Source organism: Zootoca vivipara, chromosome 15 (genome assembly GCF_963506605.1).
Source record: "Zootoca vivipara chromosome 15, rZooViv1.1, whole genome shotgun sequence".
Classification (NCBI taxonomy): domain Eukaryota; kingdom Metazoa; phylum Chordata; class Lepidosauria; order Squamata; family Lacertidae; genus Zootoca; species Zootoca vivipara.
The window spans coordinates 2,575,931-2,592,327 of NC_083290.1; the positions used below are offsets into that span (position 1 = coordinate 2,575,931).

At 49.2% G+C, this 16,397-nt stretch overlaps 2 protein-coding genes across 3 annotated transcripts in view; one reads left to right on the forward strand and one right to left on the reverse strand.

Moving 5' to 3' along the window:
• Positions 1-336: 336 nt before the first annotated feature.
• On the reverse strand, positions 337-5,909 carry TIMM22 (translocase of inner mitochondrial membrane 22). Its single transcript, XM_035138843.2, has 4 exons — positions 5,652-5,909; positions 2,750-2,946; positions 1,847-1,919; positions 337-479 (listed from the first exon to the last, which is right to left on the reverse strand). The coding sequence occupies exons 1-4, from the start codon at positions 5,896-5,898 to the stop codon at positions 403-405; spliced, it is 594 nt and encodes a 197-aa protein (XP_034994734.1). The 5' UTR covers positions 5,899-5,909; the 3' UTR covers positions 337-402.
• Positions 5,910-14,799: 8,890 nt separating this feature from the next.
• The window catches only part of SPECC1 (sperm antigen with calponin homology and coiled-coil domains 1), an 85,654-nt gene continuing 84,056 nt past the window's right edge, over positions 14,800-16,397 (forward strand). For both annotated transcript variants that reach the window (XM_035139104.2, XM_035139106.2), the window contains exon 1: positions 14,800-14,918. The gene's annotated coding sequence lies outside the window, so the exon portion shown is untranslated. The remainder of the gene's footprint in view (positions 14,919-16,397) is intronic.

Sequence of the window (16,397 nt, forward strand, 5' to 3'; positions counted from 1 at the left end):
AACACTTGACAAGGCCTGGAATAAGTTAAATCTTTCAATTTTCTCCTGCATCTGACATAGTTATGAAGCTACGAGCTTGTGTTTGTAGCAAGTGCTGACATGCTGTAACAGCTTTTATGCTTGCCACAGCAAACACATACACTTAGCAGGAGGAGTTGAGAGAATACAGGCAGTCCTTGGAATTAACACCTAGTCGTACCTCTCCAACGAATTTTGAACAACGCTTTGCTTGGATGACTCCCTGACTCTGCCCACGGGCTGGATGCATATCCTGTTTTCTAGGACACAGCTCCCAGAAACCTTTCCCCTTTCCTTAATCTGTTGTCAGGAACAGGAAAGTGAGTTGGGCCAGCTGTCCTGCACAGTTCACACCAGAAGGTCCTCCTTCATTGGCATCAGCTGCTACCGTAAGTAGTAGTCAATCACTGCAGAGAATGCAGCAAAGCCCCCACAGCCAAGGGCCCCGGCTTTCAGGCCAGCTGCAAGGCAAAAGGAGAAGGCAATCAGCACAACAGCACATAATCAAGTTTCTTTCCTATAGCTAAGCCTATATTGTTGGCTGGAAAGCAAAAAAGATCACTTCCACTAGCAGGCTTGGTCCCAGCCCCTTGTAAAATACTCCATTTCTTTCAGCCCTACAGAGGATGACCTGAACCAGGTCCTGGCCCTAGAAACTGGAGCACTCAGTAAGATCAGAACCAACAAATCTTGGCTGCAAACGCAGGGATGGGATTCAGGTAGCGCCAGCTGTCCTTCCCTCTCAAAGAAGTTTAAACCAATCGGACCCAACATAACAAGCTTAGCTAGAAGCTCTTCAGAAAACCATTTAATGCTCTTAGGGAAGATTAACACTCTTAATTGTTAACTTGCCCGGCTGGCAAAAGGAAGTTATCACAGTGCAATGCAAACTATATTAGGAACAGAGGAAGTTGCCTTATACTGGAGTCTATCTAGCTCAGTATGGTTTACACCGACTGGCAGCAGCTCTGTAGGTTGTCAAGCAGGGAGTCCTTTTCCCAGCTCTACTTGGATATTCCAGTAGGGACTGAAACTACAGGCCACTGAGCTATGGCTCCTCCCCAGGAACATCCAAAGGATTGAACCCTTAGACCATGAGTAGGCAAACTAAGGCCCGGATCCAGCCCAATTGCCTTCTAAATTCGGCCCCCGGACGGTCTAGGAATCAGTGTGTTTTTACATTAGTAGAATGTGTGCTTTTATTTAAAATGCATCTCTGGGTTATTTGTGGGGCATAGGAATTTGTTCATTCCCCCCCCCCCCCACAAGGTCTGAGGGACAGTGGACCGGCCCCCTGCTGAAAAAGTTTGCTGACCCCTGCCTTAGACCAAGGCAGAGATTTTCCATCCATGATCCAAACAGTCAGTGGGGAAAACAGCACCTGACTGAGCCATAGCACCTACAGTGGCCACAAGTCAGCTTGACAAATCCCTGTTAGCGGAAGGTCATCAGAGTAGGGATGAGACAATTTACCTTCAGCAAACAGTTCCAGCACTTTGGAGCTGGCGCTAAGACTAACAGCACAATTCTAGCCATGTCTACTACAGTAAGTCCTACAATATCCAGTGAGGCTTATTCAAAGTTAAATAGGGCCAGGATTGTAGACAGGCATGGGGAACTTGTGGTCCCCCAGATGCTGCTGAGCTCCAACTTCCATCAGCCACAGCCTAGGATAGGAGAGGTGGGAGTTGCAGTCCAACATCCTGCTCTGTGCTATGGCTCATATTACTTCCTGGCCATAACATTTAGGAGCAGTAGAGTCTGCAGTATTCTGTCTTTATCAGGATCCAAATGAGCCCAGCAACTGCTCAACGGCAACACGACTCACCCCGGAAGCCAATGGCCCCTCCAGTAATGCACCCACTCATCACGCTGTTCTTCCAGTCAGACTTGCCTCGATACTAGGGAAATGAGAAACGCAACATCAAGACCAGCCACATGAACCTCTGCATGCAGCATCAATTCTAAACCACTTAGGCCCCAGGTGTCTGAAAGACCACCTCCTCCTACGGACCCTCCTGAGTGTTACTGTTGGCAGAGGATGCCCCCTTGGTCCACTGCCCTTGAAAGTTCAAAGGGTAGGGTGGCATGGGAGAGGGCAATTTCTGTGGAAGCCCCTAAGTTGTGGAATTCCCTCCCCACAGAGGTGAGCCAGGCACCTTTTGTATTTATTTCATACAATTTATATACATTGTAAAAAAACAATGATTGTAAAAAAACAAAAACAAAACACCAACCCTCAAAGCAATTGTCATAAGCTTACGTCATATGCTGAAAATCCACATCTTTCAGGACGCACCCTATTCTTGCGACTAATTTATCTGAAACTGTTTTTAATATTGTATCTTGTATAAATAGTTGTATCTGGCCCAGGGCACCTAAGAAATACTGTAATAATACTGTAATAATCAATCAATCAATTACAACAGCAGCAGCAGCGCTGCTTTTGTACTGTTGGGTGGGGAATAAATCTAGGGGCTTGAGATAAGAACATGAGAGTTCCCCTGCTGGGTCAGGTCAAAGTGGCCAAGGAGATGAGATGCCCCAGTGGGAAGACCACAAGGAAGACCACAGAGATATTCAGGGATGTCACTTTTAGTTATGCATACAGTCCTACTGAAGACTGTGGCTTTAAGGCTGCCATGAATGACAGCTTATAGTGTAAGATGTAATATTTAAATAAGAAAACCATTACAAGAAGCCAGCAGACCAAAGCCAGAGAGTTACTCACAGACTCCACCAGGCATTCAGTGCAGGAAAACATGGCACCGACAATGGCAAAATTCTTGGCGTAGGACATCCCTCTTTGCCCCATGTCTTTCAAGACCTCTTTGGCTGTTGGCGTGCGATACGGATCCTTGGGGTCAAACCCCACATTGGTATCGATGCCTGCTGTGAACACACCAAAGGCACCTCCCAGCACGAATCCTGCCAAGTAAACAGAAAAGTTGGCAAGGCAATTAGCAGGGTGACAGGCTCCAAATTCCATTTCAGTGTTGTTTCTCAGAAGCTTCCTCATCTCCTCAATTTCAGGCCACTCTGCTCAGACACATGAAATCAGGGGAAGCCCATCTAATTCAGCATCCTGTTCTCACAGGGGCCAACCAGATGCCTTGATGGGAAGCCCACAATCCAGCGGCATAGCTAGCTGCTCAGGCACCTGGGGCGGCGCAAATGCCCTGCACCCGGGGGCGGGGCAAGCCAGGGCAGAGCATGCTGTGCAGAACCTCCACGGAGTCCGCAAGCCCCATGTTGCCCATAGCTGCCAAGTCTCCCATTGAAAAATCTGGGATCAGCAGCGGCACGGCACTGGAAGTTGCTTCTATGCATGTCTGGACATGCGTAGAAGCAACTTCCGGTGCCGGCGCTACCCGATTTCCGGTGCCTAGACATGGGCAGAGCGGCACCGGAATTCGTTTCTACACATGTCCAGACATGTGCAGAAGGAGCCTCCCTGGCAGGAAGGAAATTGGGGGATTTATGGGATTTTTTTCTATTTGGGATAACAGCAGGAAACAGATTAAAATCCGGGGGTTTCCCGCGAAAAACAGGAGACTTGGCTGCTATGATGCTGCCGTTTTGGGCAGCGCAGAGCCTGCAGGTGCCCAAGCCCCTGCATCACTCCCCAAGAGAGATTGTGGCTTGGGTGCGCTGCAGGCCAGGCTCTGTGGTCACCCCCCTCAGTGATGACCCCCAGGGTGGCCCACACCCACCGCACCCCCTTCCTACGCCACCGCTACAAGCAGAACCTGCGTGCAACAGCACTTCGCTCCCCACTTCTGTTTCCCAGCAAACTGGCAACCAGGGACATATTGACTCTGACAATGGAAGGAAAACATAGCCATCCAGGTTAGTAGCCACTGATCACCTTTACCCTCCATGAATCAGTCTAAACCTCTTTTAGAGCCATTCACATTGGTGTCCATCCCTGCCTCTTGCACGAGTGAGTTCCATAGATTAGCTATGTACTGCGTGAATAAGCCCTTTCTTTTGTCTGTCATGAATCCTTCAACATTCAGCTTCATTGTACAGTGGTGCCTTCGCTAGACGAATTTAATTCGTTCCACGGGGTCTTTTCTTATAACGAAAAATTTGTCTAGCGAATCCCATAGGAATGCATTGAATTTTTTTGAATTTTTTTTTGCCCATAGAAACGCATTAATTGAATTTCAATGCATTCCTATGGGAAACCGCAATTCGTTAGATGAATTTTTCGTAAAACGCATTCGTCTAGCGAGGCAACCTCTGCTAGAAAAAACCTTTCGTTAAGCGGAAATTTCGTTAAGCAGGGCATTCGTTAAGCGAGGCACTACTTTATGTCCTTGAGTTCTAGAGTTATGAGACAAACTTTTCTCTCTCCACTTACTCCATGCCATGAATAATTTTATCCATCTTCTATCATGTCACCATTTACTCGCCTTTTCTCTAAACTAAAATGCCTCAAATTTCCTCATGGGGGTGTTGCTCCAGCCCCTTGATCATCTTGGCTGCCAGTTTTTGAAACTTTCCCACATCTAAAACATCCTTTTGAACCATACACAGTGCTCCAAATGTGGTCGCACCATAGATTTGTATAAAGGCATTATATATACCCAATAAAAAGGTAAAGGGACCCCTGACCATATATACCCAATATCCTGCCACTTAATGCTTTGCAGCTGATGAGCCCACTAAAGAGAAGTGCATTCATTAAATGTTTAATAAACAAGTGCACAATTCTTCATTACTATTATTGAGCTCTAAGTGCTCTAAAGTGCCATAGAGATGCTTTTCTATACCACTAAAGGCTTAATAATAGCAAGGATGTATTTTTCGACGGCTTCCAAATGGGCATGCCTTCATGAATGACACTGAAACTTTCCTGCTTCTTTATTAGCCACAAATATATTGTGAGCCTGTAGGAATTTTTTTTTTTACTACGGTAGGTCTTGCTATACCATTGCTAATAATAATAATTTACGCAGTGCTCTTTTCACTTGTGGTCGTTCTTGCAACAACCCTGCAAAGTAGGCTGGTTCTTCATAGCCCCAAGCTGTAGAAGCTGAGATATGCAATGCTATATATAATAAAGTATATCCACAATTATTGTTATTAACCACAAATATACTGTGGGCCTGCAGGAATGCATTTTCACAAGGCTTGGTGTGCTGTTGCTAATAAGCATTTTATGCTCTTTTCCCTTGTGGCAGCTCTTGCGACAGCCCTGCAAGGTAGGCCAGTGCTTATTAGCCCCAAGTTGTAGAAGCTGAGAGATGCAATTTACAGTTTATTATTATAATTTTTATACCCCAGCAGGCTGAGCAGGATATAAATAAAATAATAATTGCACCTCTCAGCTTCTACAGCCTGGGGCTAATAATAAAAATAATAAATTTAAAATAATAAATTTAAAATAATAAAACAGAATAATTTAGAATAAAAATCCACAAACATTGTTATTCGCCACAAATATAGCTGCACTGACGCTAATGAGAATAACTGACGCATGCGCTCTTCGCTTAAGGTCTTTCTCACGACAACCCTGCAAGGTAGGCCGCTGGGAAGGCCCGAGAAGTAACTTTTCGCAAAACCAAAAAGAGACGCCCCACCCCCAAACAACCCCCCCATTTCCCTCCCTCCTCACCACGACGTACCCCCGACGCAGGCCAGCACCGCCTTGAAGCCGCAGCTCTCCATGGCCCGCTCGACCATCTTTTGCTCGGGGCTTTTGGCTGGCGCCGGGAAGCCCCCAAGGGCGGCCGGGTCCAAGGCCCTCGCCTGCCTCGGCCCGCGCTTCTCGCCCACCAAGTGCTCCAGCAAGAGGCTGTACTGCAGCGCCCCGGGCGTCACCGCAGCTTCGTCGGGCCTACTCGGGCCCGTGGAAGATGAGGCCGCCGCCATAACTGCCCTTTCCCCGCCTCAGAAAACCAAGACTACGGCTCCCGTCATGCCTTGCTCCGCAGCGCCCGGCTCTCCCAATAGGATTCGTGCTGCCGAGACTCGTGGGAAATGCTGGCCATTTGGCTGTTTTTAAACTCAACACTGCGCAAGCGCAGCCTCTCACGCGGCTTGCCTCCGCCGAAACTACGACTCCCGGCATGCACTCCAGGCGCGTCGCTCTGTGGGGATGGCCTTAAGCAGCATGGGACTTGTAGTTTTCTGGGGCCGTGGAAGAGCTTGACTTGCGCGAGGTGGCCCCCTGCCGGGCGCGCTAGGAGCCGTTGCATAGGAGAGAGTTTGCAAAGGAGGACCAGACGGAGAGCATCTTTGGAAGGGACAGGTAAGTGTGCTCCAGGTGAGGCAGGCAGGCCTAGAATTGACAGGTCCTTGAGCGTTGCTGCTGAGGGAGAAAAGAGGCACCCGATTTGTGTAAAGGGGCTCCCTGATATTGCAGAGGGGGGACTGAATTATTATACCATATTATATATTCAATTAATAATTACATTATTACAGTGCTGTATTGAGGGATGGGGTAGAATTGTCAAGGCCAACTGACCAAGTGTTTCAGCCATTGCACAAATAACTTACCAGGTATTTGAATAGTTTTTATTTATTTATTGCTATTGTGTCCCACCATTTTCTCCAAGGAGCTCAAAGCGGTGTACATGGTCGCCCCAACTCTAATTTAATCCCCACAACAACCCTGTGAGGTTGGTTAGGCTGAGAACCAGTGGCTGTGGCCCAAGGTCACACCCAGTTAGCTTCATGGCCGAGTGGGGATTTTGCACCCTTGTCTCCCAGGCCCTAGTCTGCCACTCTGACCAACTATATCATACTATCTGGGTTACGCTATTTTTATCTGACTCTCCATTCAGTGTGGCTCCTCCACATCCCTTTTTATCCTTGCTAAAACTTTATTAGGTGGGTTAGGCCGAGAGGTGGCAGTTGTTCCAAGGCCAAGGTCACTCAATAAGCTTTGTGGCTGAGTTGGGTCTTTCTGGGCCTAGCCTGACCCTCTAACCCACCAGGGCCTGTGGCATTGTGAACTTTAAAATTTTTTTAAAGTACCCTGGGGCTTTCCTGGGAGTTATGATAATGCCTGATTGTAGTTGAATACAAAGTGGCTGGTTGACAATGTATTATTATTAATTAAATTTGTATACTGCCCTTCATGGCATAAATACATTGACTGGCGCACCAACTCTAATTAAGAGTTGGGGTGTGAGGAAGACTGGTGACTCAGAAAATAAATATTTTCAGATACTTGAAGGTGGTTTGGAAATGGGCCTGCCTCTAAGCAGTTGATTTAGGATGTTGTGAAAGGCCAGCAGATCAATTATTTAATATTTTTTATTATTGTATCCCACACCCAAGGAAGAAGCAGTTGTGGGATTTCCCCCCCTCAGTTGTTGACATCCATCTGTCTTGTGAAACAATGGGGTGAACTGAAGTCAGTGCTATTTTTCAAGAAAAAGAGGTGCTGGAACTCACAATGAACGCCTCCCTTGTCTTATAATAGCAATGGCACTCACCTGACAGGTGCTGGAACTGAGTTATGGCGGGAAAAAATCCCTGGGTGAAGTCAAACTGTTGGATAGTTACAGCGTCTGCTGTGGCTGTAGAGACTGATAGGGGAGAGACATGTTTTGTTGTAGCTGGGGCAGATGGAAGGCGTCTGGTGTTGCTGCTGCAGATGTTGTTTCGTTTTGTGCTTCTCCCAGCGGTCATTCCTCCTCTGGTCACCACTTTGGATATACAACTTGACCGTCTTGTCTCCAGGCACTGCAAGGACATATGGCAGGACAGGCCCATGCAGAGTGGGGGGCAACTGGGTACACTTGCCCCAGGCCTCAGGGGGCTCAGTTGTTTGGGGGCCCCAGCCAAGGACCAGCTGCATTTTTGCCTGTGTTTATAATTTTATTCTAACAAGACTCCTGCTCCAGGTCTCAGACACGCTCCGCACAGGCCTGTGACAAAGTTAATGTTGTCAGTCCTTCCTGTCATGTCTGCAGACATCTTTGTACCGCAGAATTGGTCTGCTGACAGGCCTAGTCCCTGAAGCCAGCTCTCCATCTGATCCAATATTGTCCACTCTAACTGGCAGCAACTTCTGATCAGCCCTACCATTAGGTGTGAAGATTTGATGTGAAGTTAAAGCTTCGTAAGTTCAAAAACATATTGCTAGGTAGGTTCCATACGATGGTGACATGATAGAAGGTTATAAAACTGTACATGGGAGAAAGAAATATTTTTTCTCCTTCTCTCATAACACTTGAATCTGTGGGCATCCAATGAAGCTGAATGTTGGAAGATTCAGGGCAAGTTTTAAAAAGCTTATTCACACAGAGCATAGTTAAACTGTGGAACTCACTCCCACAGGAAGCAGTGATGGCCAGCAACTTGGATGGCTTTAAAAGAGGATTAGACAGATTCATGGAGGGGAGGTCTATTGATGGCTAAACCAGATTGGCTATTCTCTGCCCGCATGGTCAGAAGCAGGAATGCTTCTGAATACCAGTTGCTGGGACCCTCAGGAGTGGAGGGCAGGCTTTCTCAGTGCTCATATTCTATCATTGCACATGTGACTTTTTCAAAAGAAGTGTGTGTTCCACTGGAAAGGCTTACTGCATTACATAATTCGGCCAGTGATGCTGCTCTAATGTGACATTTGCCTGCTCAACTTGGAGAGGAAAAGAACACTGTGCCATCGCCACGCTTGCTTGGCACTGCCGGTGAACCTGTCCTCCGTTTGCGAGCCTGCCGTGTTCCTATCCATCCTGTGCAGAAGAATGATCGTTTCTCTTCCCTGCTCCCCCTTTAAATATCCCGTCACCATAGCGACTGCTGTAACCGGGTGCCTCGCTAGCAGGCGGGTGCCAGCCTTCCCTGAGCGGCTATGGCTGTTGCGGCAGAAATAATCGGTTTGGTATTTTTAATAAAGTGTGTTGAAGGAGGCGTGATTGACAGCTCAGCCCAGGGGAACCATCGCGGGTGGGGAGGAGGGAGGTTATCCCTCAAAGCGAGGGGGGTGTCGCTGATCCGCGAGGGCTCAGCGGTGGACCATGTGCTCTATGCATGCAGAAGGTCCTCAGCGAAAAAGGATCTGGCACAGAAACAGGGGTGCTTTTTCAGCCCCAGGGCCACATTCCCTTTCTGGGAGCCACATGCCAGAGGTGGGTGGGGCCAGAGGCAAAAGTGGGTGGGGCGACAGATGTAATTTTTAGCTTTGTACTACAGGCTAGTTTCCACACAGTCCTGCACAGCTCTGATGGAATGGTGTTCCACAGGGCAGGTGCCACCACCGAGAAGGCCCTCTGCCTGGTTCCCTGCAAGCTCACTTCTCGCAGTGAAGGAACTGACAGAAGGCCCTCGGAGCTGTCTGTCTCTCAGCCTTGGATGTCTCCCTAAGCTCTTAACACTTAAGTTCTCTCCAGAGAGGTGGTGCTTTTGGTTATGCAACAACCCCACCCCACCCTCCTCTCTTTCTCTCCCTGAGCAATCCAACTCAACTCTCTTTCTCTCCCTTGGGACTTTTTGCTCTCCATATGCCCTTGGATATATTCTGCCTGCCCACCCCTTGCCAATTTTTCCTGTTTCGTGTCTTTGCTGCTCCACCCACGCGCTATGCCCACTGCATTGGCGGGTCCGAAATCCTGAGGAATCAGCAGTTCAGCTTGTGCTACAACGCAGGGGAAGCCGACTGACGACTCAGCTGTTTTCTTTTTAGCTGGGCCTGGACCGCTGAGCACCGTCGGAGGCAGCCACCCTGTCGAACTTGGCAGGATCCGCTCCAGTGTTACTCCAGGCAGATACTATTCTGTGGCCCCCTGCTACCCCTACGTACCTTCAGGCCACAAGGGCTGGGAGTGGATTCTTTTTTAGTGGCATTGACAGCCGCAGCATTTAGCCCCCAAAACGGTCTGTGGTTTAAACTGGACTGTTGCCTCGTCTTCTCCCAGCTCAGAGGCTGCAGTCAGTGCACGGGATCAGGGCCTTCGTCTCGCCGTCTAATTATGGGCCTGTCCAAACATTGTGGCTTCCTTTCCTTTCCACGTGGCCGTGTTCCTTGTGATTATGGCCAGTGTTTCTGAAAAGACGTCTCCCTTGCCTGCCAGCGTCCCTCAGTTTCTCTTCCCTTCCTGTGAGCTAAGCCTTGAGTGGCAAAGCGGCTTCCTGACCTTCCCCGCTTCTGTGTTGTGAATCCAGCTGGCACCAGAAGCCGCCTTTTTTACCAAATCATCTTCTAGTCCAGTGTTGTCCCCAGCAGAAGAAGGGATTCTCTGCCTTGATTCCCCCCCCCCATTGTGTTTTTTTAACTGGAGATGCTTTCAGGGAATTGAACCTGGGACCATGCCAAGCAGGCACCCTGCCTCTGAGAAACAGCCCTGTCCCGTAACAGCACAGGGCTTATGCTGTTTGTCCATCTAACTCAGTTTTGTCAGCACTGACTGGCAGCGGCGCTCTAGGATTTCAGATTGGGGTTCTCTCTCCCAGCCCAGATCTTCAGGCAAGGGGACATTCCCAGGTTGAACCCTGGGACCTTCTGCGTGCAAAGCAGGCGCGCTCCCACTGAGCTCTTCCCTTGCGAATAAGGGTTCTAGTCCTCATGGTTCCAAGTGTAAGGCGGATTGAATAGGAACCTAGGAAGCTGCCCTCATACTGAGCCAGGCCATTGGTCCATCTAACTCAATGTTCTCTATGCTGGCCACCAGGAGCTCTGCTCTCCCAGGTTTCAGCTGGGAATTGATCCTGAGGGCCTTCTGCATGCATAGCAGCTGCTCTGCCACTGAGTTGTACTCCTCCTCCTGCCTTGTGGGGGAAGAACACCCTGCTCCTTAATTCTAAATATGCAGTTGCTCGGTATGGAAGGAATGGCATGCCTCCATTCCTTGGTCATCTTACCCCCTATCCAAGCAAAGATGGATCAGGCAATTAATTAATTTGTTAGCCACCCGATACAGGGCAGTTCCTTGTAATCAAGCTTGCTTAAAACAGCAACCCATATTTAAGAGATCACGGCATAAAACGCCACCCTCCACAGGGCAAGGAGTGATGGACACATAGCAGCTAGTAATTTTAACAACTGGTGTGTGTGTGTTTTAAAAATGTTTTTATATTGCTGCACACTGATGTTTTATGAGAAGGCAACGTATGAATACTTTGATGACAGAGATACCAGATCAGATCATAATAAATAATCACAGAGACTGGATTGAGGGGCAATAGCTTCATTTTGTTTCCTTGCTCTTGAGGGACGTCCGTCTGTAGGAACGCAAAAAGCCAGCAGATGCAGAGTGTGCAAGCTCAGAAGGAAAAGGGGAACAGTCTCCAGCAGAGACGCTTCTTCTTTTTGCCCCTGTTTCTCAAGCACTTCTCTTTTTCATTATTATGATCACCATCATCATCACCATCATCATCATTATTATTTCTTTCCTCTGGCTTGCTAAGTGCTCTCTTCCTCTTTGGGGTGGGGGAAGCATGAAAGTGGTTGTGTGGAAAACCACCCTGCGTCCAAAAATACAAGGCTTGGAAAGGCAGGCAGGAAACCAAGAGCTGCTTGGCGTTCTTTTACAACAGCTCCCTTGAGTCTAAAAAAACTGATTTCCTCCCTCCTTGACTTTCTCCGCTGGCAGAATAATGGGAGCTGTTTTCACAACTCCCTTCCACTGTGTTTCTGTTTAACTGAAGCTCTTAAATTAGCATGCTGCAGGGCAGCAGGGCAAAGGAGGAGAAGGTGTATGCTTTTTTTAATAAAAAGAGAGAAACTTAGGTTTCTAGTCCTCATGGGTACAGACATAAATCTGTTTTTAGCCTGCCATCAGTTTTAATTATTAATACCTGAGGGGTTGTTTTTAACTGTCTTTTTATTGACAGTTTTATTGTTTTATTCCTTTAGTGAAGTTTGTTCTTTGTACAGTAGTTTGTATTTTTACAGCCAAGCAGTATATAAATCTTGTGATAAAATAAAATAAAATAAAATAGATGTACCTTTGACAACAGTACAGTTGACAAACAGGGTGTAGCAAAAACTTCTTTAAAAGGAAACACAGATTTTCCGCTACAGAAGCCTGCATTTCATCGACTGTACATGCATTCCACAAATTATCCCCACTGGCCCTGTTTCCTGTCACAAGGAGGAGGCAGCTGCTCTGCAAAGCAGGTTGGCATCTCCCCACCTACACCCCCCCCCAAAAAAAATCCCTTTCTTATTACTGGGAATCTTACTTGACAAGCTTTCTGGCTCCTGAACTTTCTCTAGGAGTTGCATGTCTGCTTTTAAGGGCAAATCTGCATCCATGAGGACTAGAAACCTGCAGAGCGTCTCCTTTTAAAAACAGAACAGCAGAGCTTAAATTCTCCAGAAAGCGTAATTCTGCTCCTTTTAACTGTTTTTAAATAGATATGCAGTTTTGTAACTTCAAGTCACCTGGGGCTTCCTTTGGAGGCAGTGATGGGCAGAGGCCGAACTACACTGTGAACTACCAGTCTCCTTAGGTAGTTCGTAGAATCCAAGAATTGTAGCCTTGGAAGGGACCTCAAAGGTCATCTAGTCCAACCCAAGGCCGGAGTGGCTGGTGTGTGTCTTGGCTTCCCTGTTCCTTTTTCACCCCGCCACCCATGCTCTCATTTCAACCAGAACTTTGCTCTTTGGCACCACGACTCGCGCAGCAGCGAGGGGTCCCAGAAGGACCCCTTCTTAATGTTATTCCTTCCTGCCTGGTGCTCTGAGCAGCTCTGGGAGATGGCTTTATATAGCCTCGCCCTCTCCGTTTCCCACAATGCCCCTGGTCCGGCATCACCCTGAGGAATTGTGGGAAGTTTCCTTGTCACCTTTTCATTCGCCTTTTCTGAGATGGAGGTGGGGGGAGACAGGCTTCGGACCCCACAAGAGGGGTGGGACCTCAAACTCTACCCTCCCTCTCCGGCCCTGGTCTGCATCCTGCCCCTCAAGCGTCTCGAGTGAGGAGGTGAAACCCCCGCCAAGTTGCTCTCCCCAGAGATCCCTCGAAACACAGAGCCTTGGGGACAACCCTCCACTGTTTTTGATCTTCAGAGGGTTGGCTCAGGCCAAACCCAGCCGCCCAGGAGCACCAGAGGAACTTATGCCTAGCACACGGAAGCGCTTTGGTTCTTCCCAGCCTCTCCCTTGGTCCAAGAGAGGGTAGGGTGGCGCCTCTTGCTAAGCCAGCCTTGGGGATGGTGGCCAGGGAGGAATCGACTGGGCTGTTTATAGCTGTCCGCCACATAATTGCGCACAGCTGTCTGAAGTTAAAGCCCTCTCCACACAGGTCCCTTGCTGTCTTTTTAGCATGGAAGCTGGCAATTTTTTAAATAATTCGAGAGAGTGCAAACAGCCTGGCATGATAGATGGAACCAGCTGCTCTCCGGGACGCAGTGGTGAGAGGGAGATAAGTTGTCCTTTTTTGAGGCTGAAGTCTTATTTAGGGTCGGAATTAAATACAGCCAAGGAAGGCGTGTAGCTCAGGGGCAGAGTGACTGATCTGCCTTCGTTCAGAATCATGAGGACTAGGATCTTGGGACAGCTCAGTGGCTGAGCACCTGCTTCGATGCAGAAGCCTGCAGGTGTAATTTCCGGGCAGGGCTAGGAAAAGGGGCGCCACAGGGTCCTTGCTTTGTAGAAGCAGCTCTGCCAGCCTTCAGGCAGTCGGCCTTCATCTTGCCCATCACACAAGATTTCTCCTGCACGCAGAGCCTCTGTGAAGCTATCAAGGCTAGGTAGCCTTTGGCTAGGCCTGTCCTCTACAATCTTGACCATTTCCCCCACATCCTGTGGCAATGAGTTCCACAGATTAATCCCACACTTGCATGCAGAAGCACTTCCTGCTGGTCAGTTCTGAATCCAATGGCCAACCTGGATTTCTAGCATTAGAAAAGAGGTGGGCGGGCGGGCTCCATTTGCTCTCTGCCTCTCCAAGACATTTGTCATTGCATGTGCCTCTATCATAAGAATAGAAAGCTTTTTCAGAATCTTTTCCCCAGCCCTGCCTGGAGATGCCACCAGGGATCGAAGTTGGCACCTCTTCTGCGTGCAAGCCAGGGGCTCTGCCCACCGAGCCATGCCACCCTTTGCAAAGGGAATCCGTTGCCATGTTCATCTGAGTCACCACAGCTGAGTGTGTGAGACACAGAGCAATGCTTACAGGAAACCCAAAGTGCCTGCCCTCTGCACCAGGTTATAACAATTATCCTTCTGGCTCCGTCTTTGTCTTGCCGGGACCACCAGTGGCCCTCCAGGGTGTCAGACAGAGAAGAGTCCTTTGTATTTGGGACCTAAGACCATAACAAGAGCTTACTGGATCAGGCCAGTGGCCAAGCTAGTCCAGCATCCTGTTCTCCCAGCGGCCACACAGATGCCTGTGGGAAACCCGCAAGCAGGATTCGAACACAAGAGCAACTCTCCCTTCCCGCAGTTTCCAGCAGCAGGTATTCCAAAGCATTGCTGCCTTCACTATGGAGGCAGAGCTTAGCCTCCATGCCCAGTAGCCATCGATAGGCACAAATCTGCCTCTTTTAAAGCCATCCCAGTTGGTGGCCGTCTCTGCCTCCTACTGGAGCAAGTTTAACTCTGTGCTGCCTGCAGAAGTCCGTCCCTTCCACTTTACAGAAATCTACCCCCCCCCAAGCTCCTCAGGTCCAGGTAGGCTCCCTGGCTGGTTACCCCCCTTCCTCACAACCCGCTAGTGAGCTGCCTTCTGCCTGTGTGTCTATGTGTGTACTGAACGCCAAAAAAAAGAAAGGGAGGGGGAAGAAATGGAACCGCCACCCTCGTAAGCTTCCGTCTGTGAATCATTTCTCAAGCAGCCGCTCTCTCTCTCTCCTTCATTGCAATGTGGTTTTCCGACCAGGGAAGCTCAACAGAGTTCTGCATTCTGAGTCTGGTGTGCAGATGCTGCTCAGGCGAGGCTGGAGGCGGACGGCACTCCTGTTGATGCAGCAAAGAGCGCGATCCCACGGCACAAGTGAGTCCCCCTCTCTGCATTTTTAAAATGTTATTTATCGGCAGGAATGGACAAATGCATCCCTCTCTCTCTCCCCCCCCCCCATGTGTTTTGCCAGGTGGTGGGAATTCCAGGATGCTTTAGAAATAGCCCCCTATGGGGCAACGGGGAGGTGGTGGTGGTGGTGTGGGGAGCTGGACCGTACATTCTCTCCCCTCCCCAGCCTTTTGAGCCAGCACCCTGCCGGAAAAACGGTTGCTCGGCTTCTGCTTTTTCCGAGACCTTCCCGCGCCCTTCCGCTGGATTGCAGAGAGAGAGAGAGAGAGAGAGAGAGAGAGAGAGAGAGAGAGAGAGAAACCTCAGAAGACGTGGAACGTGGCTTCCCTTCTTCCTTGCAGAAGCTGACATGCTTTGCAAAAATAATATTTCACCTCCCTGTGTCTCCTGAATCTAGCAGAGGCTCCTGTGCATGCATGTGTGCTTAGCCGGATTAAAGGACCTGCTGTGGTTGCTGTCAGTTGCTCCCCCCCCCCCCGCCCTCCCCACCTCTGCAGAGTTTCCTTAGCGACAGAGACGGGCTGAGCGTCTCTCGGCTTCTTGCAAAAGCATCTCTGGATCAGACCATGCCTGCATCTCAGCCAGGCTTTTGCCTCTCTAACAGAGCCAGCCTGGTGCTCCTAGGAAACCCAGGGGCACAAACGCAGCATTCCTCCCCTCTTCCACTCCTTTTTTACTCTAGCATCTGGGGGTACACTCTCTCTGGACCTGGAGGCTCCACCTGAGTTTCTCCCCCCCCCCCCCTGGAGTTTGCTTAGCAACAGCAACCCAGGAGCGTTCTCTAGGGCTGCTCTGCTATGGATTGCCTGGAATGAGGAAGGCTGAGAAAAGACAGGTGGCAGTAGTTTTAGCTCATTTCAGGAGATGAAGCAGGTGCCTTGCAGGAAGAAGGTTCCAGGTTCGATCCCTGGAAAGGACCAGAGAGAGCGGCTGATAAGGAGGGAGATGGGGGTAGGAAAACCTGTCTCTGGGATGGTAGAGATTCTGTCTGCAGCAGATGACACTGAGCTGCATGAATAAACATAGCCTGGTCTGAACATGGGAAGCTGCCTTCTACTGAGTCAGACCACTGGTCCATCAAGCTCAGTATTGCCAGCACTGGCTGGCAGCGGCACTCCAGGGTTTCAGAAGGGGGGACAGTCCTGGCCGTGGCATTGAACCATGCAGACCAAGCACTTTCCCCATAACCTACAGCCCTTCCTCTATAAATAAAATGAGATTCCAAGCCTTGTGGTGAAGAGCTGGTTTAAATGAGAGCATAGGAATCTGCCTCATGCAGAGCCAGACCAAATAAAAACAAAGCACAAAGTCCTTGTGGTTCTGAATTAAGGGGCTGATCCGAAATACAAACACAGGGAGGTGCTTTATACTGAGGCAGACCATTGGCCCATCTAGCTCAGTATTGCCGACACTAACTGGCAGCAGGGTTTCAGGCAGGGAGTC

What these genes read in the sequence shown, in the direction of transcription:
- TIMM22 (XM_035138843.2), bottom strand. Translation starts at nt 5,898, where the DNA reads ATGGCGGCGGCCTCATCTTCCACGGGCCCGAGTAGGCCCGACGAAGCT. An exon ending in GGTGCTGGCCTGCGTCGGGG is followed by an intron (nt 2,947 to 5,651) that starts GTACGTCGTGGT and finishes TTTACTTGGCAG; the next exon opens with GATTCGTGCTGGGAGGTGCC. An exon ending in AGGGGCCATTGGCTTCCGGG is followed by an intron (nt 480 to 1,846) that starts GTGAGTCGTGTT and finishes TTTGCCTTGCAG; the next exon opens with CTGGCCTGAAAGCCGGGGCC.